The 27,410-nt window shown below is 43.1% G+C and overlaps 2 protein-coding genes across 6 annotated transcripts in view; one reads left to right on the top strand and one right to left on the bottom strand.

Moving 5' to 3' along the window:
* The window catches only part of LOC128895052 (serine/threonine-protein phosphatase 4 regulatory subunit 1-like), a 163,301-nt gene extending 140,389 nt beyond the window's left edge, over positions 1 to 22,912 (top strand). For all 5 annotated transcript variants that reach the window (XM_054157275.1, XM_054157276.1, XM_054157278.1 and 2 more), the window contains 9 exons: positions 4,643 to 4,758; positions 12,803 to 12,945; positions 14,457 to 14,594; positions 18,428 to 18,598; positions 18,718 to 19,001; positions 19,078 to 19,267; positions 19,350 to 20,327; positions 20,586 to 20,862; positions 20,997 to 22,912. In XM_054157275.1, the coding sequence (XP_054013250.1) occupies positions 4,643 to 4,758; positions 12,803 to 12,945; positions 14,457 to 14,594; positions 18,428 to 18,598; positions 18,718 to 19,001; positions 19,078 to 19,267; positions 19,350 to 20,327; positions 20,586 to 20,862; positions 20,997 to 21,160 (2,461 nt within the window). In that variant the 3' untranslated portion in view covers positions 21,161 to 22,912. The remainder of the gene's footprint in view (positions 1 to 4,642; positions 4,759 to 12,802; positions 12,946 to 14,456; positions 14,595 to 18,427; positions 18,599 to 18,717; positions 19,002 to 19,077; positions 19,268 to 19,349; positions 20,328 to 20,585; positions 20,863 to 20,996) is intronic.
* On the bottom strand, positions 21,461 to 27,381 carry LOC128895055 (uncharacterized). Its single transcript, XM_054157284.1, has 2 exons — positions 24,649 to 27,381; positions 21,461 to 23,702 (listed from the first exon to the last, which is right to left on the bottom strand). Exons 1-2 carry the CDS (start codon positions 26,734 to 26,736, stop codon positions 23,157 to 23,159), a joined length of 2,634 nt encoding a protein of 877 aa, XP_054013259.1. The 5' UTR covers positions 26,737 to 27,381; the 3' UTR covers positions 21,461 to 23,156.
* Positions 27,382 to 27,410: the final 29 nt, after the last annotated feature.

Raw genomic sequence — 27,410 nt, 5'->3', positions numbered from 1 at the left:
ATCATAAATATCGTACAGTATATCTACTTATAGACTCACGGATTAAAGCCTCTAGATTTAGGAGGACTCTTTAAGCAAGTGCTCGTCTAATTACCTCGATTCGAATGAACTCTAGCCAGAGAGTTTCAATGTTTGAAACTTTTAAATTTCTCTACGTATCGTCTCCTCGAAGTAAATTACCAAAGTGCGTAACCAACGTCATAGATTTGTCAGGTGTTTAAAATTTTCATAATTAACGGTAGAGACTTTTCGAGTTCAATTTTGCCACTCAACCACGTGCCATGTCTGCCATTCAGGCGCAGTTTTACGCTTTTAGGGCGACAACTCGAAGATATTTCGTCAACCATACCCACTTCCGTCGCTTTTTTTTCCTTCCTGACGCGGTATTACCGCGAAACGACCGGCAAATCCACTTTTCTTCGCTGAACGGGATACGAGGTACGCGCACGCGACTAGAATACAACGTAACCCAGAAGAGTCTGCACGCGACGTTGAAGCTACAATATATCTTCTTCTGGTCTTGTGTTCTCTGCACGCTCGTAAACAGAGGCTGGGTTACAGTGATCATGATTTTTGCTCCTCGAGCATGGGGGAATACCAAATATCTTCTTTAACCATCACGAATCGGGGGATCCTCAAAAGTTTTAGAATATAATAGAATTTTTGTTGAAATACAATAAGTGAACGAAGTTTTTTGTTTAATATATAACTTTATCGGTATAATGAGAAACAATGATGTTCATGCCTGATGGACATTGTAAAATGAATAAGGAAAGAAAGGATCGTTAAAAGGATCAGCAAGAATACACTCAATATATTTAAATAAAATAGAATTTTATTGGATCGAATTTTACATTATTCGTCGTTTGGAATATTTCTCTGCTAAGAATTTAGCCCACTCGTCCGTGCGAATCATCCAGCAATCGAATGGGCTAATGAAATTTCGAGAACCGGAACCATACCGCGCGTTAGGCGATCGCGTAAAGCGCGACGTTATTGTCGAAATAACGGACCAGCCGTGTTAATGGAGCTCCAGCTTTAATATCGATAATGAGAACGGGGCCAACCGACGATTTTTACGTGGCTCGATCTCTATCCGATTAATTAGCGGGTCGTTTGGAATTGCAAACGCGCTGGAACCATTCCAAGGGATACGTTTCGTCGATTATTTCCGTAGAAAATAATAATTCCCCGAGTTTTAACGGCCAGCTTCTCTTATTTTTGTAATTTCATGTTGGAAGAGATGACCGCGAAGATCCTTTCGATATAATTTCATTCGCGTCCATACCTTTTGCACCTCGACTCGAGTGGTTCATGGCGTGGTCGATGAAACCCGTCAAGCACGCGGGGAATTAAAGTTTTCCCAATGTTGTTGGAATCGTCGAGGAAATACAAGATAGAAGCCGAGGATGTGGAAACTTTTTTTCGAAAATCTTTTTGTACGTAGTTTGCGAATATTTCTTAGAACTGTCAATCTTCGTCTCTTGAATATTCAACGAGTTGGTGAATTTATGTTTATAACTTTGACGTTCTTACTATAATTAATCAGTAATAAGAACTACACGAGGTTCAATTTGTTCTTAACGATCAATTCATCCATCGTTGTTCTATCGCTTTTCTAATAGCTCAAAATACTCATCAAAATAATACTCATCAAAATGTCTTAATACTTCGAAACACAGATTTCCCTCGCGTAAAAAATGTCATTTTCACCTTTCGAGATTATCATCCCAAATCTACTTAAACAAAACATGAAATATACAATCCCCTCGATCGGCCCACGGAAGTCCAAACCGCGCAGAAAGCTCCGCCAGAAGTTTCCTCCATACGACGCCGTACGGCGTCGTAAAGATGGCGCCAAATCGCGGTTAGTTCATCGCAACATTCCTCCCTCCGCAAATCGACTTTACCCTAAAATCGAAACCGCCGCCCGCCGGTCACGAAACCGTCGTCTTCGTTATCGATCTTAGTAGCCATCCTGAAGCACGAACATGCGCAGCGACGCGAAGTTACCGCAGCTGGTGCTTCAATTTTGGGCCGGAGGGCGTACGCGCGGGGGGTTCTGGGGCGCGTCACGCTCGCCTTTCCTCGATCGCCGCGAGGATCGCGAGAAGTTAGACGTATGGATTGGTCCAACGGGACCAATCCTGGGATCGCCTAATTCCCTGGGACGTTGCCCGCGAGAAGGTATAGCAACGGGGGAGCGCAGCAGCAGCAGTCCTCGTGGTCGGTGTCGTCGTTGTCGGCGGCGGCCATGTTTGCGCCGACACGGTAGGCGTTCACGGGCGGTACCATCCCTCTGCCCGTTCTCCAACGACTTTGGAGAACGGCCTCCCCCCTCCTCTGGTTGTCTAGTAAACTTCTGGTGGGGCACCGCAAACGATCTTCCGTTGGTGCCGGTTCTACCTCCCACCACGCGACCGCCTCTCCTCTGCCAGCTCCCCCCACCACCTGGCCGTCTCGTGCGTCTCACTCGTGCGCCCAGCGTCCCTGTTCAGTCGTCTCTTGACCGCCAGCCGCTCGACATCTCCCTCGCTCCCGTGCCAGACCCGTCTCCCCGCGTCTCGTCCATCCGCTCACGCACCACAGCGATGGAGAGGGAGAGCTTGCCACCGCCACAGCCCAACGCATCGGGTAGGGGGAAGTCTTCGCGAGGAGGAATCGAACACTTTTCGCGGTGTCTTCTCGCGTTCCTTCCTTCTTCGTCTTCGCGTTGTTCTTTTCTCCTTACCCACCCATCGATTTTCGTTTTCTTCGTTTCCGCTCACTCCCCGCCGTTTTTTCTACGCCACCCTCTCCCCTACGCTCGCGCTCTGGCGTGGTCGTTTCGAACTGCATTATCCGTCGTTGCATTTCGCGCTCGCTGTTTTCGATTTTCCGCGGAGACGTAGGAGGGCGGCGTGCTGGAGGGGGGGGGGGGCAGGAGGACGATGCCTCGGTTCCCTCGACGCCGCGATATATGCCGCCTCGATGGCCGACTGACAACCACTGACGCCCGCTCCCTTTCAGCCTTCCGCGGCGTGTCCTGATTGGCCCCCGCGGTCTCGATCGTTAAGATTCGACAAAGTTCGCCGCTGGGATCTTCTTCTTTCCCCCCCCCCCCTCTCCTTCGCTAGGGTTGCCATCCCCGAGATCCCAAGAAAAGGAGAAGACACCATTTCGCGGGAATTACGCGCCATCTTGACCGCCTACGAGCTAACAGTCTTCACGAATTTTTGGTAGCACACGTGCGCTAGTGATTGCGCACATTTTTTTTCATCCCTGCGGGAGATATAGTTTGAACTTTGGAAAGTAAGCTTCTTTGGGATACCTGTGGTTGCTACTAAGGCCGAACGCACGCGGGCGCAACCGATTTGAAATTAGTGTTGCAAACCGTTTGCGCTCTTTGTTTTACCTAGATCCACGGTCGCATAGAAGTAGTTTCAGAGTGGTTTGAAACTGATCAATTGCACCCGTGCGCGATTGGCCTAAGGGGAGAAAATTGCGTTGTTTTTAATAGCGTAGCCCATCGTGTTTAGGAATCGATGACATTAATTTTGCGTCAACCTCCGATATAAAATTAATTATTGGTATTTCATAGAACAAAAACAAGGATACGTTGTATTACGACCTCAAGAAAATTACCCAATATGAAACTAAATTAATTAATAATGTTTTATACAGAAAATAAACAGAGGTACATTGTATCACCTGTACATTGTATCCTCAAGAAGAGTGTCCTGGCGCCCTTAAAATTGCATGCTCCGCAACCCTGCCCCCTGGGGGGCGGAAGTTGGAGGAAAATCGGCGAGGAAACCGTCCGCGGGACGAAAAAGTTCTCGAGGGGTGCAAATCTTTGGAATTTCGGAGGGGTCGCGCGAACCAATTCCGAGTGGTTCGCTGCTTGTTAAAAAGTTTCCAAGCCCGACTTCGTCCAGCTCGCCGTTAATTATCGTCCCCGTTGGAGGTATTTGCATTCGCGGTGATTCTGTCGAGAAAATGTAATTTTCCTTGGGTAAACCTCCCCATCGACCTCCCAGCCACCATCTTCGTTCCACGTTTTACATTCTTTTTTTCGGGGGGTAAAGCGTCTTTGGGGTAATATCGCGCGGGCTCAGCCGTGGATTTATTCAGCGCGAGACTCACGAGAAAGAAGGTCGCTCGTAAATTCGCCAAGGGATGAGCGAAATTCTCGCGTGGGTGAAAAATGTCGAATGGCGAAATATAAACAAGCTCTCGTCATTCGATCGTTTAGTAAAATAGGAGGAATTATGTAGGGCTGAATTATGGAGTCGAACCAATAAATAACTTACGTCGAAGATAGTTTTGGCGCTGTTGTATCATGCAAGGGGTAGTTTCTTCGCCAAATCGATCACTTTTATGACTCTGTGTTAGGAAAACTTTGTATTACGATGATATTGAAGCACACGTGTTGTAGGGCATGTGCTACTAGTCAGGGTTCAAGTCATCGATCTTTCACTTTCATGATTGTTTAAAGACTATGCCTTCTTAAAAATTGGAGAAACTATTTTTCTTACTTCATGTTACTGTACTTTATTTTACTGGTAAACTGTGGACTTTGCCTAGAAGCTGCTTTAATTAGATACATTTTCAAATTGCCAACTGCATCGTCTAACTTGTTTCCTTCTATTGTTTGTTGCAGACAGAAAATTGGGAGGATTCTTCTGGTGGAGATGTTTCGCACTGCCGTTAACAATGGAACAAAGATCAACGTCAACGAGATCATGCAGTCGCTGGAACGGATCGTCAAGGATCCTGGTAAGTTACTCATTCGTACATTGTACGTTTTATTAAGTAACATATTTAACCTTCCAAAAAGGAATCACGAAAAGTATCCAATATTTACAAGTGCGATGAAGAGTCTAAAACTTTAACCCCCTTATCGTTAAATTCGAAAATAACCTACACTTATGCTAGAAAAAATGCACCACGTAACTTTGAGCATCGTAACGTACGCACTGTATCGTCCTCGCTTATTGCAAGTCCCTTGCTTAATTTATTTGTTGCTTTTTTTACGCGTGATCTGAAAGGATTGGAAATACTTCTGAGCCAAATCCTTCTTACACCGTTCACGCATGATTGTTTGCTGTGATTTTGTATTAATCATGCCTCCATCGCTTTGCATCGCTTTGCTTCTTTCGTTCAACTTTGGCTATTCGCTAAGCATACCCGTGCGCCAACCATCCCTTGAAAACGATTTTAAACGGCAACGATTTAACGTCGCTCGCGTTGCTGCACAAGCTTCTCTGAACCTTTTTCGAGGGATTGTTTCGAGAGATAAAATTGTACGAAGCTACGCGTTATCGCTGGCAGCTGGTTGCACCAGCTGTCGATCTATCCAGTATCGAACGAAGGAGCATTTTAATCGTTGGAAATTGACGGCTATTCCATCGTTTAATATTCAATGATAAAGCTTCTGATTGCACAATACGAGAATTTCGCTACTTTCTTTGGCAACGAGATAACAGATTTGCACGTTGCCAGGAGAATTGGAAAACTACCTTTTTGCACCTTATTTAAACTCTCAGCACTTTCAGTTTTGGCGTCGAAGGTATTTTGGTTGAGACCTTTCGCTACACAATGATTATCCCCCGAGTAAGAGAGATTTGAATCTTTATAGCTTACCGTATTTTTCAGTCACTGTTCATTTTTTATCGATTTAATCGTGAATGTTTTCCTAGCATGTTACATTAAAAGTGAGAAGACATAAATGCAAACACAAATTCCAAATTAATTTCATCCTGATTACGAATCGCTTTCGTTAATTTAGTTTGCATGCTTTTCACTCTATCTTTTTATTTAACTCGACAGAGTTCAACTAGAAGAGTTGGATTTAAAATCAAATTCCACAGAAGTTACCCCTTCATTAAATATTGATCTCAGCCAAAATTTGTAGCATATCTCCCGAATAACGTCCGAAACGTCTTAAACGTTTCAAACCAACCCCCCGAGAAATTGCACAATTAACTCTCCTTATCCAGAGGGTGATGCATCGTTTTCCGTGTTGCAATATACTTTGTAAATTCAGCGGAACTGCGACGAGAAGAAATTATCCTACGTGACGCGTCTCGACGCAAACACACCCTCGAATAGATGTGCTGGCAGCTAGCGTTCCGTCCTCCAGAAAATTCCTTTTTAGGCAGTTCGCCATTTGTTTTTCCGGTCGTTCGGGCCTGTTTCCCCGAACCAAAAGGCAACCCACGACAAACGTTGGACGGGAGACGTTTTAAAAATAGGTCGACTTGAGAGAAGACAGAACGTCCTCGTGTTACGGGGGTGTGGGAGAAGGGGGGTTAAATGATGAAGCCAGTTGGGGTCGCGGTGGAGGCTGTTGCTCTACGAGGTGACGACAAGATTGTCGCCGCTTCCGGTGCAGCACGTGCCCCACCGGAAGTCACTCGTGGTTTCCGTGTATGTCCCTGGAGTATTTATACGAGCACGCGTAACACGGTTTACTTTTTCGTTCTCTCCACTTTGGGGGGAATTGAAAATAAAAGCCTCGCCAGGGAGGAAGTTGGGGAATAGTTATCAAAATATAATAAATCTTTATTTCACTTTGGTGGCTCGAAGCATCGCGAAAGTTGCGTTCATTTTATTAAATTGCAGCGTTTAGTTGCGCATAAAAAAAGGACGCTTGGAAAGAAGAAAATCAATTCCCCAACTTCTTTGAAATCCTCTCCTTAACACGTTGACTGTCTGTCACACTTAATCTCATGGAAATGTCTACGGGACTAAGATTTCGTCCCGAGACAATTAGAAATTATAGAATCTAACGTTTGTCGTGTTACTTATTTTTTAATTCTCATCAAAATTTACGAATTCTATCCAGATTTGTTTTCATCGATATTTAGTCTTTCAAATTATTTGTTAAATGTTCTTTAGTGAAAATCTCCGTCACCCATATGGTGGCGACGTGACGTTCAACGTGTTAATGCAGCGAAAATTGGCTACTCGGTATTTTTTTTTAAATTCCGACAAAAACTCCCTTTAATCCTCCACAAGGTGTATCCCTCTCAAGTATCTCTCCTCGACCCTGAGGTGGTCCACAGGACCCATGGAACAAGTCAGGAAAATTCCGTCGTTGAATTGTCCACGATTCGTGGAAAAGCACAGATCCGTCGACGCTTCGTTAAGAACCGCCGCGTATTCTACCGAAAAACAAAACGCCAGGGCTCGATGAACGCGTGACTCGTTTGAAAAATCGATGGGCCCCTTCGCGGAAGTCGAGGAGAACCGACGTTGGCGGCAAAATTTTCGGCCAGCCGTTTCACGGAATCGAGAGAAGGACCGTGGTGTCTCAAAGGTCGTCCGCAAAGTTTCGTCGATGGGTATCTACGTGAAAACGTCGCCTTAACCTGTGGCGATCGGTTAGAATCTTTAGAAAAAGCGTCGACTGCAGGCCTGGCAGGCGACCCTTCCGCGAAAAACGTTTTCCTTTTACCTGGCCCGTTTCGGGGAAACGTTGGAAAACGACGCGCCACTGCGTCTTCATCCCACTAATGGCTCCTTTCTTTTCGGAAGCCTCCGAAATACTTCGAGACCTCGGCGAATTTTGACTCTGCTCGCCCCCCCCGTGAAACGACGTCGTGCCCCTTTATTCCACGGTCTCCATGCGCGGCGACAAGAGGGAAATCGTACAAATTGCAAATGAATTGTAAATCGCCCATCGATCAAGAGACGGGCGATTATTTGGGGGGAGGTGGGCCAAGGTGATCGAAGTTTGGAATTTTTACGGAGGGTACAGTTCGAAATCGAAGCCGAAATGCTCGATGGGTAGTATTTGGACGTCATTAAAGGTAATATAAAAAATTTCATTGCGTGTTTCGCGAATGGTGCCCTTCGTAGATGGTATTAGAGAAATGTTCCCTATCTACAGGGGTGATTCGCAAGTATAGTTGAAATGGAAAAAAATTCTTGAACCTTTTAAAAGATTTGCGGCCCATGAGTGCATATCCTCGTACTAAAATAGACTCAGATACTCGGGTTAATGTCCATGTAAAAATAAAATTATTCGCGAGACAGGCTCATAAATAATCATAGAATTATAGAAATATTGGGTTGTCCGGAAAGTCCATGTCGATTTTTGGTAGGTGGTACAGGTCTGAATATATCGAAGTGGTTGAAAACAAATAACATCCCTCAAAAGGTGGAAAGGTTGTCGACCAAAATTGCACATATGTAATTCAATAAATATATCTAAGAAACATTCGAACGTGTTTTTGAATGTTTCTTAGAAATTGGCACGAACTTTCTGGACAACCTAATATATGCAACTAAATTGCTGCAAACATGATTCATCTTAGCCCCCCCTCTTCTTCTCTTTAAATTTCTCGGTTTACAATGAAAGTACACCGTCGAAAGTCACTAATTCAAATTACAATTACGCGATTTTCCTCTCGTTCTTCCTCTTTCTCCGAGCCTCTGAAAATTCTTCCTGCACATGGCGTGGAAAAGTCAGCAGGGGGAGAGGAAAGCGACGCAACTGGCGTCCTATCCGTTGAAAGGGGGGGGATAAGGGCGCGTGTTCCAGCGATCCCTTCGACTATCAGAGAAAGCGACGCATCCAAAAATACGTGAACGCGTGTGTCGCGTGCCCCCGAGTCCCGAATCTCTTCGACCCCTCCCTCTTCGTGGTCGTCCCTTTGGTTTCGATCGCCCTACGGAAAAACACCGATGGCGGCACGTGTTACAGGGCAAGATGTTTCCGTGGATCCCGCCCTATAAATAGCGACGTTCCTTGGATCGTCGAGGATTGCGCCTTCTAGGACTCTTTTATTCTTCGTCTCCGTCTTTGGGAGCTCTTTCAAGGGTACCTATCTCGTGAAAAGGAGAAGTAATCTTTTTAGATTCATTTGTAAGAGTATTAATCCTTTTCACTCGAGAAGCGACTCTCAGTCATCATTAGGTTTCACGGAGCAAATCTACAATACTCAAAAGTTTTTAGGTTCAATTTCTTTGGAGCTCGCGAGGTAAAAGTGACCTTATTCTAAAATCTCGATACCTTAGAACTCATAGCAATAGAATGTTAAGAAACATCTCGAGTTGCTGGTAGATACCAGAAAAAAAGGCCTCGAGTGCAAAGGGTTAAACATGGTAGAGCAATAAGTCTTGACTGGATCTGGATATGAGCATGTAAAACAAATTTATATTATATATTCTATTGGAGATGATCCTTTTTATAAGTGCGGATAGTGATCCTATGGATGGTGGTGGTCAGAAAGTGGACTGACTCATCTGCAGGAGACTGACTAAAATCTACTCTGACCTTGTATACGTATCACTAGATCCTATATTCATTACGAGATTATATATTAACCCTTTGGACTCGAGGCCTCTTTTTCTGGTATCTGTCAGCTACTCGAGATGCTTTCTTAGCATTCTATTGTCACGAATGCTAAGCTTACATCGACTTTAAAAATGAGATCTCTAATTTGAGATTTGAAAATCAGGTCACCTTTGCCTCAACGACAATTATTTTATTGGCATTTCGAGTTCCAAGGAAACTAAACCTAAAGGAAACCTATTGGTGACTGACCCTGCAAATGGTTAAAACATCCTACGTATTTTCAAGAACATATTCTATTACGTAAACATCCAAAATAAGTCTTCTGCGCACGAAGCTGATAAAAGTACGTCTCTATACAAATTCATCGCGTTGCTCGTTACATTTCAAGTTCGTAATCTCAAGACCACGGTTTACTCAAGGTTTAATATTTAATCTCAAGGTATGCTCCGAGTTCTGTACAAAATGGTGCACGCCAATGACTCTTCCCCCCTCCTCCTCACCCAGTTTCAGAACGAGGTTTCGTTGAATCGTATTCGGTGGAATTTTGCCGGAGACACGGAGGAAGAGCGAGAGAATCCCAGAGAAAATAATCGGCGACGCTTAATCCTGAAGGAGCGCAGCGGGATATTTTTGGCGGGATGTTGGCTGGGACAGAAGGCGCGCAAGGATGTAGTAGGCGGAGAAGAAGATAAGACCCCGTGCGTGATTAATGGACGGGGGCTGCGGCATGGGAAAGGGGGGGGGGAGCGACAGAGAAAACGAACCGCTCGTTGGGCTCGATTTCTTTGCGCCATGCCGCATTGTTGGCTCAAAAAGTATACGATTAACGTGTGAAATAAACTTTGAACTCGTCGTTAAGTTTTTGAATCTTGCATATAAAGGAGGGGAGGTGACTTAGGTGGCTCCGAAAGGTGGCTCAGGATTTTGTGTTCTAGTCAAACAGAAATTAAATAAATTTCTTTCTTTTTTTAATCTTAAACGAAGATGCACAAGATTACAATTAAACGATATCGTTGTTTAGACGACTGGCCAATCGAACCTCTGAAACACGAAGCATTAACGAAATACACAATTCTTATAGGTATTTCAAAGACTTGGAATATGTTCAGCTCTATGCATACACGTTCGAATTCGAAAAGGGGACCACTCTGATGAAGTCGTGCGGATGTTTCCATCTTTGAAAGTCCATAATGTCCATACTGACAACATTATTAAGAAAACAAAATCCGAAACTCCCTCTTCTCTCTATTTTTTGGAAACTGTAAGCAACGACCAAGACGAGAATGATGAAATATCCTGTAAAATCCTCGTTTTTCCAACGAAAATAAAAATAGCAAGGAATCTCCTAACTCGGAATGTCCGCTTAGGGCATGTGCGCGGTTAGGGTGGCGGTGGTAGGGGGAAGAAGGGCCACGGGAGTGATTACGGAGGGAGGTTGTGGAAGTTCCTGGCGAAACGGGTGGTTTGGAGGGAAAAGCAGGCACGTGCTCGGATCGTGGGCCTGTAGCGCGCGAAAACACCCGAAAAGGGACGAACCTCTCTCTCTCTCTCTCTCTCCGACGTTTGGGCCCAGCAGGAGTGGAGTATTACCCTGCCCCCACTCCCAGTTGCTAGGAAAATGCGTTTCCCGCGACAAATCGACGGCGCTCAGTCGCACCCACGCTCTCCGCTGGTAACGTGCTCCTTTCGCTCGGTATCCTTGAGGACTCTGCCGGGAAAATATCTTTCCCGCGCTTCTAAATTGTGTGTACAGTGTATCCTCGACACGATTGGCTCCCGCGGGTGTCTTGTTGAAGTTTGAACGCGAATTTAAGTGCTGGAATCCATCTGGACCTAATCGTCTTCAGAGATGGGCTGAATTTTTAGTAATTTCTTTTTCTTTTTTTTTAATTGTTTGGGCTAAGATAGAATTCAAATTTTATCTAGACAGGCGATAAGTCTAGTTAAATGATGAGATTTTATTTCTAAAGCAACTCCATATATATATAAAACGCCATAATTTAATTTTAAATTGTTCTCCAACGAGTAAAAAGTGATTCCAGGACATTTTCGCCTAGATATTGCCCATCTCTGATCTCTGTGGGAATCAGTGTTCCCCAGCTCACGGTTTCCCGCGCTATTTCATTGCTCCGCGCGAGTCAGACGGCGTCGAAACGCGAATCCGCGGAATATACTCTTCGCGCGATGACAATCGAACTGGAATTTGAATTCGTGACAGAAATTATCCGGTCCAGGTTGATGACTGTGTCGTCGCCCGATGCTGTCGATGAAGGAATCATTGCTGTAGCCGACGATGGTGGTTGATCGCAGCACTAATGGTATGGAGAATGTAATAATAAGTACGAGCGATACATACTGTATCACCGACGTTAATTTTCTGTCGCGTTAAACAATATCAAAGATCATTTAAAGTTAGCCTAGTAAAAGTTCATTTAAGATTGTATTAATTTGATATCGACAAATTGAAAGTGTTCAAGTCTAAGTTAGCTGCGCTTATGAAACAATTTACAAGTGTTCCTTTTATTTTCGTATTCATATTTATAAGAGCCGTGGAAGAAATGGTTATGTTTCGAACCGTTTGGCGAGGATCGCGTTGCACCTGTTCGGTTAAGCAGGCCGATGGGTTGTTTCGCTAATGATCAACGGGAAATTCTCGTTCTTTATGGACGTCGAGGCCCGACCGTGGTTGAAAGGTGCGAGTTTTCCTAATCAGCAGGGGCGTCAGCTTGCGACGCCCTTTTTCATTCAGGTATTTCCACGGGAACCGGCGGTCAAGAATAAAACGGCCAAGGTCGAGAAAACCTCGGCAGAAACCTCTCCCTCCCCCTCCACCTCGTCCCTGTTTTCCTCGCTTTCGACCAGTGGTGCTTAAGCTCACCTAAGCTCACAACAAAATTTAGAGAAGAATCTCCGATATCCTATTCGTGAATAATCTAATCGTGTATTTTAGTAGTCCTCGACGACTTTATTCGATATTTCAACGCTTTGATTTGGATTTATAATACGTAATTAAAATCGAAAAATTAGGAAGCTGAGGATGTAAGGATGTATACAGACATATTCGACTAAACAGTTCAATCTTTGTATATCTATTTATCGCGTAAAATCTTTACTCTTCCGTCTAATCAATCTACAATCCTAATTTTGATTTTCTATGCGAGAAATAACTGATAGACCGGTGTTCATTTTTTATTTGTCACGTGGCTATTCTAGAATCTTCTACATAAGAATTTAGCACGGTTAAGAATCGCTGCTTTCGTCGCACGATTAGGCTGACCGACAAGCGTCGATCGTGAGTTGCAAAGGAATGATCGGATTCCTCCTAGAAGGGACCGTTTTCACCTCGTGGGTAGACTTAACCGATTCCCGATGGCAGGAATCCTCGTTACGCGAAATAACGTTGAAACCGTAAACCAACCGATGCAAATTTCCAACGATCATTTCACCTGTATGGTTAAATCTAATTTATGCTTCGATCTTAATTTTGTCTGACGAACGATGTCCTTTTGATTGCAGACATCCAAGTTCGGTCGGACCTGGTGGAGCAACTTTCACAAGTGGCGATCATCTGCCAAGAAGCTCCACACCTCTTCGGGGACATTCTTCACGAACATCTCCTGGACATGATAATAAAATACTTGCAGGACGTGGATAATCAGGTGAATTTTCAATACTTTAGACCTATAAGAACCCCAGCCAGAGATCGCAGAAAAGCTCTAGTTTCTTGCTTTCTCGTTTCATCCTGCAAACGCACCCTTTCCAATAACAGCAAAGTTGCTGATGATTAGACTGCGGATCTTTATGCAAAATAAAATCTTGGCGAAAGTTCCTACAAAAATTGAATCTAAATCGGAATTTATTTCACTCTGCAAATATTATAACATGAACTTTACTTTTAATCTTTTTTTATATTCTTGCATATTATTTGTATGAGTTTCCAGTTATGAGTTCGCAGAATAATTAAATTATATTATGCGAACTCACGATGCTCGCGCATTTTGGAACATCTAATTATTATATTTCATATTTAGTGTTATATATTTCTTAACAATGTGCGTTTACTATCATTATTATTATTATATTATCTATGTTTACATGTAAGAATAATGGTAATCGCAATAATAATAATAATAACTCATTATTAAGCTGCGGATCTTCATGGAAAATAAAATCTTGGCGAAAGTTCCTACAAAAATTGAACCTAAATCGGAATTTATTTTACTCTGCAAATATTATAACATGAACTTTACTTTTAATCTTTTTTATATTCTTGTATATTGTTTGCATTTTGTAGTTTCTTGCACATTCAAATTTCCTATAAATGCATAAAGATCCGCAGTCTACTGATGATACAAATTAGCTTCGTTAGTTTCACGATAGATTGGCTATTACGATCCTTGGTTATTACTAGACTGCGAATCTTTATGCATTTATAGAAAATTTGTATGTGCAAGAACCTACAAAATGCAAACATTATGCAAGAATATAAAAAATATTGAAAGTAAACTTCATGTTATAATATTTGCAGAATAAAATAAATTCCTATATAGGTTCAACTTTTCTAGGCACGTTCGCGAAGATTTTATTTTGCATAATGATCCGCAGTCTAGCTATTACTAACTCATTAATAACTAGAAAATCTTTTGAAGGGTCCTCCTCCCATTCGTACCAAACAAAAATTTTAATTGAATTTCAGTTGCATCGACCAACTTTATTCTTTAAATTCTTTTTTAAATCCTTGATTGCTAGCGGGGAGAGATAGGTAAAACCCTAGGCTTCGAATAAATTTGAAGTTTGCCGATGTGTTTGGCTCGTTTCCTACTTTGGAAAATGTTCAAAAGAAGAAACGAGTCAAACATATCGGCAAACTTGAGATTTATTTGAAGCCTAGGGTTCTGTCCATCTCTTTCTAGGAAGTAAAGCTTCGTCTTGAAGCAGTTCCCTGGTTTAGGAGATTGCGCAAAAATATGGAAGAGTTTGGATGATAAGTAGGGTTTTGTCCATCTCTGCTAGTGGGTAGGATTCTCGAATCTTTGGAAATCTTTGAATCTTCTCACAATTTTCTGTAAGCCCTCCTTTCTACAAAGTAAATCGTGTGCACAACGAGAAAGCAGCACAACCCCATCAATTACAAGTCCCAATTGACGAATCCTCTTTTCCCTCTCTCCAGGTACGACTGACGGCCCAAACGGCGGTGCTGGCGCTAATGAAGAGGGGACTCCTCGACAACGAAACGATCGAGACCAAAGTTTGTCCTGTATTAGAAACCCTCTGCAAGAACGTCGACTCCCTCAACACGGGCGTATCCGTAAGTTTCGTCACTTTTCTCGCTCTTCCTTTTCGTTTCTTTTTTATTTTGTAACCGCGTACGCACCTGCCCCCTTCGCACGGAAACCGTAGAATAGCTGCGACCCCCCAGCGAGATATCGTAATCTCTTCTCCCCTGTTCCCTCGCGACGTTTATCGCGTTGCAACCGTTTTTTCGAGGAACGCCACGGAACGGAATCGAAGTGACTCCGTTCGTGCTCGACACCTCCTCTCTTTCCTTGTTTTCCCTTCTTTTCTTTTTTTTTTCCTTTTTTTTTTTCTTTCTCGTGCCACGATTTAACATTCTATCGAGCGATCCACCGACGCGGTCAAATGGGATTTTAATGCCCCCGCGAGCCTCAGGTCGGTTGTTAATTAACGAATACGTATGTAGGAAGTGCTCGCGAACACTGCGAACCACGACGCAGGAGAAAAGTACGTTTTCGCGCGTTGCATTCCTGATCCCATTCGACCAGGCTCTCTACGGTCAGAGATGAGCGAAATTTTACTCGAGTAACAGATAAGGAGCAAAGACAAGCAAAGGGATGTATCGTAGACATATAAACAATTGGATGGATTCAATTTTAGCGCTAGGTTCGCAGAGATTTCTTATAAGATTTCTATTACCAAAGTAATGTCTTAATAAATGAGGTCGAGTTAAGAATTGAAGAAAAGTTAATTAGGAGGCTCTGGGAAAAATTAGCATTCGGATATATGCTTGTTCTTTAATGTGGATAAGAATCAGCATGAATGGTTGGAGACAAGCATAAACGGTTTCTATGATACTTTGAGATAATAGGAATAGGCGAAAATGACAGTTGCTCTGTGAAGCTAGCGTTAACAGGCCAAATTTCCGAATTCAAAGGGTCGACACCTATACACGCTCGACGTGTTTGCGATTACCCTTTTAACTTGTAGTATTTTAAACTAATGTTCACGTATTACACCATAGAAAGCTATAAGGAAGCTTAATTCTACAATTAAAATTCTAATATTAATTCAACAAAGCAACCTACAAACAATTCACGGCTTCCATTCGCTGCTCGAAGCTGGTGCCTAGATTAAAATTTTCCCCCATCTCTGTATCCGCCGAAAACGCGTCCAAGATATACTTCCTTCGCGTATCGAGGGGAATTCTCGTACCTCGGGGTTTCGCTACGACGGATTCCGTCTGAAAGACATGGGTAGTGAGATGTTCTCACGCTATCGCGTCTCACTATCTTGTCTTTCATCCGGCGTTCGTTCGGCTCCATCGTTCGCTAGCGAGCTAAGAGGGAAGTCGCGTGCAACGGAAAACGCTCCCTCGCAATCGGTGTACGGAATTGTATGGAAACCGATTCGACGAAACGAAAACTTCCAAGGATACCGCAGGACTCTACGAAGAACAAGGAGAGCGGAGAGGGATCCTCGACACGGGACATGCTTTTACCATCAAAGTTGGTTTGTCATAGAGATCGACTATCACAGCCAGCTTTGATGAGCAAAATTGTGTCCGTCCTCGACGGAGAAGCTCGAACGCGGAAAAAGGAAGGACACGGAAATAATTACCACGGAGACCGGGAAGCCAAACGTGTCCTCTGAAACGGGGAAACGAGCCGCGGCACGAAGAGGAGAAGGACGAAACGCGTCGTTGAGAGAGCGCAAACACACGGCAGCCGAAACGAAAATACCTTTTGCGGTCCGATACATCAAATTGGTTGTGGAATGTTTCGAGTCATATCACAGCCATTTTGATGAGCTTGGCCCGCAGAATCGATCGTCGGGGAAGCTTCCACGTTAGCGTGGCCATCGTCGACGCTTAGTGCCCGCTTAATTGATAATCGCCCACGAATGGGAAGATCCCCGTCCAACGGAGGAACGAGCAGGATTTATCTTCACGACGTCGTAGTTTGTTCCCTTCCATTGTTGCCCTATCGAAGGGTTGTATATTTCTTTTCTCTCACTTGTCCACCATCAACCCCCAACATATGTATTTCCGTCTCCCGACCCGTGGAGCGGAAAGCTAGGAGGAAATATTAGCGAAGGGAGAGAGGAACGCGATCCAATCGTCAAATTGGTTGTGGCGTGTTGCTTTTCTAGATTTCATATCACAGCCATATTTGACGATTTGGATCGCCGTTCGTTTGCGACGTCGCGACGACATTCTGCTGCGTGGTAAGAGAGCTTGGACGGAAAACGGAGACGTCACGGGGGATGATGGTCGTCTCCTTGCGCGACTGGCAATCGGGAGAAGGAAGAATGGCGCGTGCATCGCTCGCAAAGTGGTTGTGATATGCTGATGCGAGCGTTCACATCACAGCCAGCTTTGATGAGCGCTGCGCCGCGCTGCGTTCGACGATCTTAGAAGAAGCGGAGGAAGGAATGTCGGGTCCGTGGACATCGTTAACGATCTAGACACGATTTCGCTTTTCGTGCCCGTTAGCTCGCTTCAAGGGAGAAGGGTGGAATATTTAGACTACCGTTTTGTGATTTCGACCTGGAGAGTTAACGTGTAATCGCAATTTTTCAGTGTCAGAATCGCATACCTATTTTCTTTCTATTATTAGGAAACTATAGGTTAATTGTAGACGAGTAAATAAGGCGATAATGTACGGCAAATTTCACTTGCTGGCTAAATATCAATTTTCCAAGCCTTACAGAAAGTCTTTGTCTTTAAGGAATTACTTAATTTTACCATTCACTTTTAGCTTTGCTCAGCCATTAAAGCACAATTATCCTCCTTCCTATTTAAAAACTACTACTAAACTTGCTGGCTAAATATCAAGGATCCAACCCTTACAGAAAGTCTTCATCTTTAAGGAATTACATTATTTTGGCACCCACTTTGCATTTAGCTTTACTCGGCCATTAAAGCACAATTATCCTCCTTCCTATTTAAAAACTACTACTAAACTTGCTGGCTAAATATCAAGGATCCAACCCTTACAGAAAGTCTTCATCTTTAAGGAATTACTTAATTTTACCATTCACTTTTAGCTTTGCTCAGCCATTACAATTATCCTCCTTCCTATTTAAAAAAAGAAACTATAGTTTTACCTCTGGGTTAGTCCTGAAACTGTATCGAAATCCCTAAAATATTTAACCATCGACTCATGAACGCAGCCACGAAACGACGCGTAGAATCCAATCCGTGGGATGATTCACGTCTGCCCTTCTCCTCGTGAACAATTAATTTTATCGTTGAACAATGACCTACTGATTTCGACGAGCGCGCACATGCGGGCGTCACGAAAGTATAATATTTCGAACGGTCGTGGAACCGATCGATCTCACGCCGGCCGTTTGCGTGGCTAGATCCGATCGATCAACCGCGAGACCATCCCCCTTTATTCGATTGTGCACGTGTATTCTTTTCCAGGTGTTTAGTGGCGCGTATTCGACTGTTCCTCCCATCAGAGTGGTTGTGATGTGGTGGCTTGGACTCGTATCACAGCCAGCTTTGATGAGCGGAACGGCGCGATTTATAACTCCATTTACCATCATTGCCACCTAGATTAGGAGCGACGAAATTATTTCTTTAAGAAAATGATCGAAATCGATGTAGCTCGATTCTATTTAATCGAGAAACAGTTTTGTAACGAACAAGGAGAGAGCTGAAGGGGTTAAACTTCGTTCAATATATATATATCTCTTATTGTTTCGATAAAATTTTGCTCGTCGCGTGACTCGTACAGTAAGAGTCGTGGATCTCGAATAGATTAGGCTAACCATAACTGTCTCGTGTCCATTTCTCGGTCCTCCGTTATATCCGTTTGCCCTTCTGTTTGCTTTGCTATCGCTGATTCGTTTTCCATATTCGTACGAGGTATATCGTGTAATTATGTCGATCCGCAGCTCATGAGCAAGATGGCACCGCTCATCGGCAAAGAGCTGACAGAAAAGATTTTTCTGGACACGTACATTACTCTCTGCAGAGACAAGGAGTTTTACGTAAGGAGGATCTGCGTCACGCACTTCGGGGAGCTTTGCGCAGCTGTCGGGAAGAAAGCGATTAATCGGAAACTGGTGAGTTCTCGCAGCGTCAAATCGATTACCAATGCTCGTTCTTAACAATAACAATTTCTCGAAAACAGTCGTGACAGAACGAATATCGACATCTAAATACCTTCGGTTCGTTGTTACAGTTCCCCATATTCGCCGACATGTGCCAGGACACAGTGTGGGGCATCAGGAAAGCATGCGTGGACGTTATGATGCCGGTCGTGTGTTGCACGTCCCTCGTGCATTGTCGATTAGTATGCGCGGAGCTACTAGCCACGCATCTTATAGACGAGTCGAGATGGGTGCGAATGTCTGCCTTCCAAATCTTAGGACCATTTATATCTACATTCGCGAAACAGTTCACCGAAGTAACTTATAACGAACACGGCGAGCTGGTGTTCACCAGCCAGCAAGATTCTCGTTTCAGGTACAAAGAGTTTTCTTTCTCTTCGAGATAGCCGCATGTTAGAGCCGGAGATCCTATTAGCCTGTTCGTGTTACAGTATAAGGTACTCGTACGAGGGTATCTTCCCCATGAAGTGCGCGATACGGAGCCTCACGCTCGATTCCGAGGACCTCAACTCTAAGGAGAACAACAACACGTCTGTGATACTCCAGCAACAAGCTTACGAGCAGAACGACGACGAGTCAGAGGAAGATTACATTTCATACATGAAAGCTTTAAGATTGAAGGTGCGCACGACTCCCAAGCAAACAATATTTTGAAACATATTAGGATTTTTAATAATTTAATCTTTATTGATTACTCCAATAGATACAGAAGGAACGTTCAAAGAATGCGGAGCTCAAGGAAACTACAGATGACACGGAGAAGTTCAGTCCATTTTTATACTACTATATAGCTCCCGACCTGCCACCAGACGACGAGCTCGTGGAGGCCGCGAAGAAGGCCGACGCACAGAAGAACATGAACAGGAAGACGCAACACAACGCAGCGCAGTCGGACAATGCGTCGAACGACGACATTTGTTTAACCATTGAGTTCCCCGTGGTCGAGTTCCCAGCAGTGAAATACCCAGCAGACGGGTTCCCATCCGACGAGTACTCGGCGGACGAGTGCTCCGAGGAGGAGCAGCCAGCGAATGAGCCATCCAAGGACGAGTTGCCGACGAGCGAACCTTGCGCGAACAATTTCCAAGCAGCCGTCAACTGGAACGTGGAGGACATCGTGCCACAGCATCTGATCGATTCGTTCCTTTCGATGGCGGAACCTGAAAAAGGCAGGGACATGAGCGCCGATCTTCTTCATTATTGCGCGTTCAGCTTCCCCGCGGTGGTACTCACGTTGGGCAAAGAGAACTGGCCTTATCTTAGGCACGCGTACAAGTCGTTAGTCAGCGCGAATCAGTATAAAGTTAGGAGCACGTTAGCCTCGAGCATACACGAGATTGCGGCGATACTGGGCCAGGAGCTCACCGCTACCGATCTCATGCCTATCTACAACGCCTTCATCAGAGACCTAGACGAGGTCAGAATAGGCGTGCTCAAGCATCTCGCAACATTTTTGAAAATACTCAAACCCGACGACGCGTGTCACTATCTGCCGAGGCTGAAGGAGTTCCTCAAAACCGACAATGTCTGGAACTGGAGGTTCAGGGAGGAGTTGGGCACCCAGCTGCTGGAGATCGTGAATCTGTTTGGACCGGCCGACGTGGAACGCTACATGGTGCCTCTTTCTTTCGAGCTTCTGATCGACAAAGTTGCCGCTGTGAGGCACGTTGCGCTTTCTTTGGTACGACTTTGCACGATTGCCCTGCACAACGTGTTCTTTGTTAATGTACTGGGGTGTTTCCCGTCGACGTAACCATCCTCTGTATACCGTTTTCATGCTTTGAATATCTGCGACAAACCAAATCTAAGGTATCGTCTAAACAAAAATCTTCCTTTAAAACAAAGCATGAAGAAGGTATTCCGAATGGTAACGTTAAGTGAACCAATCCGTATATTGTCATCCTTTGTTCCATAAGCTAACGTAGCGATCGATAAACAGGTGACGCAAATCGTGGCCCACCTGTCCGACAACGAGCGTCTCGTCTCGGCTCTGTTTCAAGATCTCAGATACAACCTAGGGGTCTATGCTTACAAGTGGATCCGACGACAGACGTTTGCATTCGTCTGCGCCTACTTGATAGCCAGCAACGCCATCAGCGGGGACAGATTCTCGCAGGAGATGTTACCTAATTTGTTGAAATTGTCGACGGACAAGGTACCCAACGTGAGACTGGCTGTGGCGAGAACTCTCTCGAAATACGTCGCACCCATGGGACGTGAGTATCCGTTAATCGTTTCTTCTACTGTCAATTATAAATTAAAAAAAGAAAAAGGAAAAACCCTATAATTCCTATAAAAGGCGAATAATAAATAAGTAAACTTAATATTCGGTATGTTTATGAATTTCTAGCCGATTGGTTGGGGATCGAGCAGGCGGAGGAAGTGGCGATAAGGCTCAGAGAGATGCGCTCAGATCCAGATCGAGACGTCCGAATATTCGCCGGCAGCGACGAGATCCCTGTACTAGAAGTAACGTCGCAAACCGAAGAGGAACAGTGCAGGAACTCGAGTTAACGAATACGATATCCAAGAGAATCGAGTTCAAATTTCTCCTGCCATACGAAATAATTTTATACTGTACTACTATCAAGAGGAGGAGGAGGAGGAGGAGGAGACCGGGAGAGTAGTAGAAATACGAAGAAGAAGAGCAGGATAAAGAGGAAAAGGAGTAGTAATAAGAGAAGGAATAGTAGGTAGAGGAGGAGGAGGAGGAGGAGGAGGCGGATGCCGTACGAGTGTTCTTCCGCGCGCTAATTTTCCATAAACGTAGAAGAAAATTAATCGAAAGAAGAAACGCAGCCAATTTGCCGTCAAGTAGCAAACGAACCGGATTTGCTACACAGTTTTTTCAAGCGATATATCTATGATGTAAAAATAAGCTCAGTCACGAATAGACGAAAGAAACGGAAAGAGAGTGCGCCGTTTAAGTGCAGTCGAGACAGAACGAAAATGTAAATGCAACGCAACGTTGTCCACGACCAAGGGACCGACGTTTTCCGCGCCCTTTAGACTAAGAACAGATTGCAAGTATCAATGGTCAAAAGACATTACGCAATTATATAAGAGTGTGTATGCGTGTCTAAAAGGAGTTAACGTATGGGTGTTTAAGTATTCGCGAGTATGTATGCGTTTACCATTGTGATCAATTTGTATATGTAAGTGGTCCCTTGGACAAGCCGGATATTACTAATTGGAGACGCCGCATCGACGGGATCTCTTGTTCTTTTTGGGTGAACTGTCATAGCACGATCTCTTGGGCGTTTTGTCGTTTCTCTTAAGCGTTACCCGAACTTTTTTAAGGAATTGAAAAATATTGAAATCGCCCCTTCGGGGAAGGGTGTTTTACTTTTGTAACTTTGTAAGCGTGCGGTTTGGCTCAAGTTCTCGTGCTATGACGTGTGAGAACTTGTGCGCATCATCGATAAACGAAAGCTCCCTTACGTCGAGAAACCTCACCACCGTGTGGAACTCACGGTCGATGAAAATAATAAAACGAGAAAAAAAGGAAATAATAAGTAAATACTTACGCCGCACGATATTGAGATCAATCGTAATCGTGCGATATCACTGTGATTTTTGTCTACGCGCGAACACACGGAACGAATGTGCACCGTTTCATGTAGATATGTAAACGTTTTATAATGTAAGCATGAATTTTCGCTGAAACTGCCCCTCCGCATGAGCGTGGAATTACACGTAATCTGAATCTAAGCGAACGGTTTCCGAGGATCTTGAGTTTGGAAAATTTTACAGCGAATCGTCGAACCTCACGAGAAGAACACGTTTGTACGGTTTTCACAATAAAAAAAGCTAGCTTGTAAGACAACGAAACGAGAGAAACTGAATGCTGTTGAGTAAACGATATGTGTGATATGAGATTTTACGAGTGTAGAAAACGTGCGGACCGTAGACAGAAGGAAACAGAGTGATTCCGATTAAGTGAACACACAAAATTGTACATTTACGAAATGACCGTTTACCCGCCAACGTTGTACGTTGATACCGCAAAATATTCGCGAGTAACAAAAAAAGCCAGTCCTTGATCGCTCATATTTTGTAACAATTATTAAGAGAACGGCGGTTTGCCGTGTCTAGTTAGTGAAAACGCGATTATTGGGTTACAGTAAACTTCCTGTAAGCAACGAAAACTCGTTACTTGTGAATACGTTCGAAAGGAAAAGACGTTTTGTTTAAAATATCCTTTAAAATATATTGTGTATTTGGTAATGAGACGAAAAAAAAATAATCATGCGATTTGTTACACAACTGCGTTAATAATCGATGTTTAATCGTTCATTTGTAGTAGTGAATTCTTCCTCCATCAAACGAAACATCCCTCCTCGGCGCAACTACAGCACACTCCACACAGGTATGTAGAACCACATTTCTAATTGTTTATTTAATAATACATTTTCCCTTATTGCCTTATACAAAACATACAATATAAATATTTTATATATCGACATACAAAATTAGAATGTACGTTAAAATAGAGGTAGACACGAGAATCTTAAAATATCCCGAGGAATTTTCCAGGCGGACAAGCTGGCAGTTGACATGCCTTCTCCTCCATCTCGGTCTCCGCAGTGCTGCAATCGTGCAAGCAATACCGCCATCTGATCTGTCGACCCTTGCCGCAGGTGACACTACAGCTGCTCCAGTCTGTCCACCTGCCCCATTTACTGTTCTGTCTTTTCTGATTTTCTGAACTTTCTCTACGAGCTGCTTTGGACGCTTTCGATAGCGTCCTGGTCGCACGTTGGCGCGTCGATCGTCCCTTTTCCGAATCGTCGCTTTTCACGATCAAACGTTTATGTTCGTCGGTGTTTCCACTTTCTTCTGCTTTCCTCGCGACTATAGTCTTCGTTGTAGACGTAAATCGGTGGTCAGTCGACGGGACGCATCTCTGAACGATCTTGGGCATCTCCTTGAAAGCGGCGCAACCGGTGCTGACGTTTGAACATAAATCATCGATCGCGCGAGTTCGAATCTTCTTCACTCCCTTCTCGTTCTTGTTAACCTCGTCGACGTTTAGATAATTGTCAAGTTCATTCACCTTGAACGAAATTTTGTTGCTAATGGAACGTATGCGAATGCTTGACTTAGGAATAGGAATGTTCGATTTGGGATCGATTTAAGGGAGATTCAGGATTGATTCCAGAATCGATTTCTTTGCAAGAATCGAACATCCCTAATTGTTAGAAGTACAGTGGGTGTAGATAGTATTCGTACACCGATCAATTTCCAAAAAGACTGTGTAAAATTGTAATTTATTAACTTACTTTTTATAATTTATATATATTACAAATATATTTATACATAAATATATTTATGTAAGTTGCGAAATTGACAAAAAAAAAAAAAAAAAACAATTAATCGATAGAAATGTTGAAGCAATAAGTATTTGCACAATTGTTTAAAAGTACTTTACTGGAAATTTGATGATTTCTAATTCGTACGGAACAATAAACTAATATGTTTACGTTAGAAACTCTACTGTAAATGGTTCGTCATAAGAATCGTACAAATACTTATTGCTTCTATACTTTTACCCACTTTTCGCACTATTTTTGTTAATTTCACAAATTATTGGATTGTCCAGAAAGTTCGTGGCAATTTTTAAGAAAAATTCAAAGTTCATAAAAAATTCATATATTTGAATTTATATATATATACATTTATTGAATTATGTAAGTACCATTTTGTTCCACAATTTTTCCACCTTTTAAGGGATGTCCACGTGTTAATTGTTTTCAACCATTTCGATATATTCAGACCTGGTCTACTAAAAATCGGCGTGGACTTTCCAGACAACCCAATATATTAACTAGTAAATGTTGTTTGGACTATATCTACCTTAGAGACTTCCGAGAATATGTAAAATATCATGGATTACAAAAAAAGAAGTTAAGAAACTACAATTTCACAGAAAAGTTTTTTGGAAAATTGACCGGTGTACGAATACATTCTACACCCACTGTATGTGTCCATATTGTACCTACTTTTGTCACCAATTTCTTGACGAGTTCTTTGACTTCGTCGATCGATCGCACCGCTCGTTTGCCATCAGCATCGTTGACCTCTAAAGGTGGACCGTCATCTAGATTAGCACATGGAACCATGCCTTCCTCAGGCTCTCGAATTTCCTCGTAGTATCTTAATTCGTCTTCCTCGTTTAGAAATCCGTGGTTTCCTTCAGGATTTCTGTCTCGTTTCTTGCGTAATTTTGACCCATCTATCGTCGGTATTATCGACTTTTCGTAATTCGTGAGAGGTCCTTCCTCCTCAACCCTTTGATCGTCCGAGCTCTCATCCGTTTCCGCCACAACGTCACCGGGGTCGTTTCCTCTCTGCGCAGCCAATAAAATTTCAGAGCGATCAGCATTGATTTCATTCCCCTCGATTTGTTTCGACCCAGTCTGTATCGACAACAACGCGTCACGTATCGAAGAACGATCGTCGCTGGGATCTATTCTCTCGATCGTGTCTTTCGATTTTACGGATCTACGGCGAAAATTGTTGTCATTATTTTGTTTAGACGCTACACTAGCAAACCCTACGTTTGATTTACCCCCACTTCTCGTTTCACCGTTGTTCTTTTCGCGTGGCAATCTCGAGCGATTCTTCGAGCGCAGACTTTTTGCCGATCTCGAAGAAATATTCTTCTTCTTTTCCGCGTGTTTCTTTTTCTTCTTCGCCTTTAAACGTTTCTCGCGTTGATCGTTCCTCGCAGTTCTCTTCAGTCGCAACAAATCCGCCTTTAAATCAGCAACAGCCAACTTCGATAATTTTCTGCTCGAACTTTCAGGACTCGAGTCCCTCGAGGATTTCTCTGGATCCAGAACCGATCGTTTTTCTTCGCTGAACGATTTCTTCGTTTTCTGATCCGGCTCTTGAAAGTTTCTTTTCTTTTCAGCCTTCGCGCGATTGTTTCGTTTCTTTCTAACTAATTCTACTGCTACCATAGGATCTTCCGGAAGACCTAGGATTTCCGAATTTAAGTCTGGCGATCGTTGATTCACGACTGAAGCATATTCGTCGGATGGTCGTTCCAGGGACACGATGTCCTGATTCAGAGATGTTTCGTCTGTACACGAGTTCGCTTTGACATCGGATGGCACATTGGCAACTTTTTCGGAAGCAACTGATCTCTCGTTAACGGTGTTTCCAGGTAATCTGCCAATATTAGGAGACGAAAGGATCCTGAGTAGATTACTGTCAAACATTTTTGATTGATCTTTTTCTGATTCCTGATTATGTAGTTCAATAGGCTGTTCATCGTTTGCAAAAAATGCCTGCGACTTGATTTCTCGTTTCGCATCGAGCGAGACGTCATCGTCATAAGAATTTTCGTCCATCGATTCATAGTAATTCCGAGGAAAAGAACTGGCCAAATCTTTCAAGTAATCCTGTCGATTCACGAATGATGAATCGGAGTTTGATTCCGATTTGCTTCTCTTTACTCGTATATGAGGCTTTAAAGAATCTGGATCCACGAGATCGTTCATGAAAACCGAATCGTCGTAATCTAATAACGTTTTCGTTTTTTCTTTTTCATTAACATCGCCAAGAACATTCTCAACCGGCGTTTCCCCGACGTACTGTTCATCGTCGGAAATAGAACACAAAGTTCTTCGTCTCCAGATTATATTTTTCCAATTTAGATAGTTCTCGTGATCACGTCCAGATGCTTCCTTCTTCTTTATAAATTCAGGCGACTCGTTAAACGCAAAAATTGGTTTTGTTTCGACATGGTGGATATCATTGGCGTAATAGTCCGACACATTCGCAGAAGAATTCGAGACTAATGCATTCTTCGAATAAAGCGATCTATTTTGTAAATTATTTCCATGACATCTTTCGTTTGGGAAAATTATAGTATCATGCGAAACGTGTGTAAAACTTATAAAGAAATAGTTGTAATTTTTTGATCGTCCACGATATTGATGGCAACAAAGATTATAATGGTAATGATTGGAGGGATTGTCAAGGGTACTTGTTATGTTGTATTTTTCGGTTCTGGTGACAGAGGCAAGTAACAACAGGATCGTAAGAATCCAAACACCTAAATAAATTGAAAATTTCACCATCACACGTGTTGTTCCACGTTGTTTTATGTAACGTCATTCATTAGTAGCCCGTACATTACACTTTAGGCGGGTTACTGTTCACGAACAACTATTCAGATGATTATCATTCCCGATCTTCGGATACTTTATATTAATTCTTGCTCTCATAACTTTCCTAATATCGACTTGATTTCGATGTATCGAGACATGTGTGAATTTCACACTGTGAAACACCTTCGGACTATCGATATGGTATAACAAACTGAAGTTTCATCTGTAATATAATTTATGTATATATTTATGTTTATTTATGTATTTATTTATTCATTTATGCAAGTTAAGTTATTATCTACGTATATGAATGCTAATGCATCCAGAAAGATCATCGCTCACAGGCGCTATTTGAGCGGGTTTTATACTAGTGGCGCCATCGATGGGTCAACGCCCAAGTTTGTTATGAAAATAGTTTCTATTATACACGCTAGATTGCGAGAAGTTTAGTCCTATTGTAGGGTTACACACATTTATCGATTTTTACATGTATTGTTCTTCAGGCATGTTTCATACTTCACATTGATAATTGTTTGTAATTGTCTATCGTGTTTGAACGTAGCGGATTTTAATTACGTTTTCTTTTATCGCGTAATTCATTTTTCCGTTAGTTGCAATTATTTTTAACACTCCCTTAACAACCG

Source organism: Hylaeus anthracinus, unplaced genomic scaffold (assembly GCF_026225885.1).
Source record: "Hylaeus anthracinus isolate JK02 unplaced genomic scaffold, UHH_iyHylAnth1.0_haploid 4, whole genome shotgun sequence".
In the NCBI taxonomy this organism is placed as follows: Eukaryota; Metazoa; Arthropoda; class Insecta; order Hymenoptera; family Colletidae; genus Hylaeus; species Hylaeus anthracinus.
Note: the sequence above shows the minus strand (reverse complement) of the source record. Positions and strands in the feature narration are given on the sequence as shown.